Genomic DNA, 2,284 nt, shown 5'->3' with positions numbered 1-2,284 from the left:
ACTGCCCACCAAAGACTGAAAAGTCTGCACTGTTGGCCGCCTTGGGCTTCCTGCACCCTTGCTTGGCAGTACTGCACTGGTCTCCTCGCCACCGTATCTACCGGAGATCGGCGTACGTACTGCTGCCGCGTTATCCAGCTCGAACTTTATTAGTAGATCCTGGATTACTTGCTCCTGGTCCGGTGCTCACCCTTCTTCATCGTCGTATTGAAATGCAATCCTCAGGAACTTGGACACCACACCCAATTCATTTAGCTCTACGATCTACATCTCGGCGAAGAGCTTGTCAACCTTGTCCTCTCTTGTTGCCGTCACTAAGATGTCGTCCACGTAGATCCCTACGAGTGTCCTCCCGTTCATCTCGATCTTGATGTATAAAACCTGTCTGTGTAGCACTGCTGGAACCCCAGCGTTACTAAGATACTGTGTAGCAAGTGGTTGCACAATCGGCCCGACTGATTCAGCCCGTAGCTATCCTTCTCCAAGATCAGCACCAGTTTGTCCTTACTCGTGACGCCCTGTGCATCGAGCTGCTCCTTCGTAAATTCCATGCCCTGCGGGATCAGCAGGATGATGATCAGCTCGACCTCTTTCTTGGCCTTCACGTACGCACTCGGTACACATCCGTGACGTGCCGGCACCTTCCAGATACGCGACACCACCAGTATCACTCTCCCGGACACTAACTCTAGTTCGGCTGAGAGCGTGAACGTGTGATCTACACCGTATTCTTGCTAGTCTCCCCGCGCTACCAGCCTAGCCTAGTACCGCTCAATGGTACCATCCACATGGGCCTTGAGCTTGAAGACCCTTGGTGCGCAAGCACTTCGTTCCCGGCGGCCACCGTCCACGTGCCGTTCTGTTCCAATGTGTCGAGCTCCTCTTTGATGACCTGCCTCCATTTGTCTGCGCGCGGGTCCTTTATTGTTTGCTTGTAGTTCTGCGGATCCTCTCCCTTCACCACGTTCACACGGTTTACTGGAACGTGTTTTGCGCCCATGTTGCGCGTGCGCATGCGTGTGGCCTCCCTTTATTCGGTTGGCACGTGTCCTTCATCTTCTACTTCCTGTTCAGCTACATCTCCTTCTGCCACTGTGCTTCGCCTCTTACTGCTTTTCTTCTTAGACGGTTTCTTCTTCTTCTTCTTCTTTGTCTTCTTTCATCTATCCAGCGACTTGTTTTCTTCTCCTGTGGTCTTTTCACTGTTGAGTTCTTCTTCTACAGTTGTCTCCTTCCGCTTCGTCGCCTTCTCTCGGTCTTTGAACGCATTCTTCAGCTCTGGATCTTCGAGCTCGAGCTGCTCCTGTAGCTGCGCGCTTTGGCTTGGCGTCCAAGGTCTCGATGTTCTAAATGTGCTGGGTCGTGATCACAATTCGGTTCTTGGGTAAGTAAACTTTGTAGCCCTTCGTTTCGTCGTTCTTGCCTATTATCATGCCAACTTGTGCTCTTGCTTTCCAGGTCTCCTTGCCGGCGTCTCTATAAGCAGTTCAGGGGCTGCCAAACGTGACGATGTTTGACATGTTCGGTATTGAGCCCGTCAACATCTCCAATGGCGACATGCATATGACGTTCGCTCTACACGAGCTGCGGCTGAGTACGTACGCTGCGTACTCGACTGCATCTCCCCAAAAGTACAGTGATAGCCCACTAGCGAATAACATGCATCTGACCGTGTTCAGCACGCGCCTGTGCATCCGTTCGGCCTTTCCGTTCGATGCCTGATTCTCTCTTTCGCTAATCTGACGGCGCACCCCTGTCGCCTTACAGAACGGACACACGCTCGTGTACTCCTTGCCTCCGTCGGTCCTGTCACCGCGCCTGTCCTTGAGTGTCATGGGCCCCTTGATATATCTCCCAATGACGCCTCCGATCTTATCAATGGGTGTGTCCGCTTCCATATCTTTCTGCGACTGGTTGTTTTTACTCTGCTTACCTTGTGCACAGTATAAGCAGTTCATGCTCTCTCGCCTCGTCAATTTGATGCCTGAGCCGTCCGCGTCTGCCATGCGCTCTACCGTGTCGTACGCGATATGCCCCAGACGCTTGTGCAGCTCCAGTAGCGTTGTCTCAGTCGCAGCCTCGTTCATTGAGCTGTTTGCTTCTTTTAGTTGATTAACTACCGTACTAATCCGCGCCTGCTTGCTTGTATTCCCCGTTGTGTCGATCATCAACACGTTGTGGTGTCTGTGAATCTCGAACACGCGTACCCCACGCTTCTGTTGCACCATGTAGCTTTTGCCGGGGTGACGCTTAAGGTACAGACCTTTCTTCTCCAATCTACCGT

The 2,284-nt window shown here is 52.4% G+C and overlaps 1 protein-coding gene across 1 annotated transcript; it reads right to left on the bottom strand.

Moving 5' to 3' along the window:
- Positions 1-356: 356 nt before the first annotated feature.
- On the bottom strand, positions 357-1,000 carry PITG_19216 (uncharacterized protein; the record flags this gene model as incomplete). Its single annotated transcript, XM_002997038.1, has 3 exons — positions 357-734; positions 782-794; positions 852-1,000. The coding sequence occupies 3 exons, from the start codon at positions 998-1,000 to the stop codon at positions 357-359; spliced, it is 540 nt and encodes a 179-aa protein (XP_002997084.1).
- Between the last annotated feature and the right edge of the window lie 1,284 nt (positions 1,001-2,284).

Source organism: Phytophthora infestans, genomic scaffold (assembly GCF_000142945.1).
Source record: "Phytophthora infestans T30-4 supercont1.90 genomic scaffold, whole genome shotgun sequence".
In the NCBI taxonomy this organism is placed as follows: Eukaryota; Oomycota; class Peronosporomycetes; order Peronosporales; family Peronosporaceae; genus Phytophthora; species Phytophthora infestans.
This window is presented reverse-complemented; position numbering and strand designations above follow the sequence as displayed.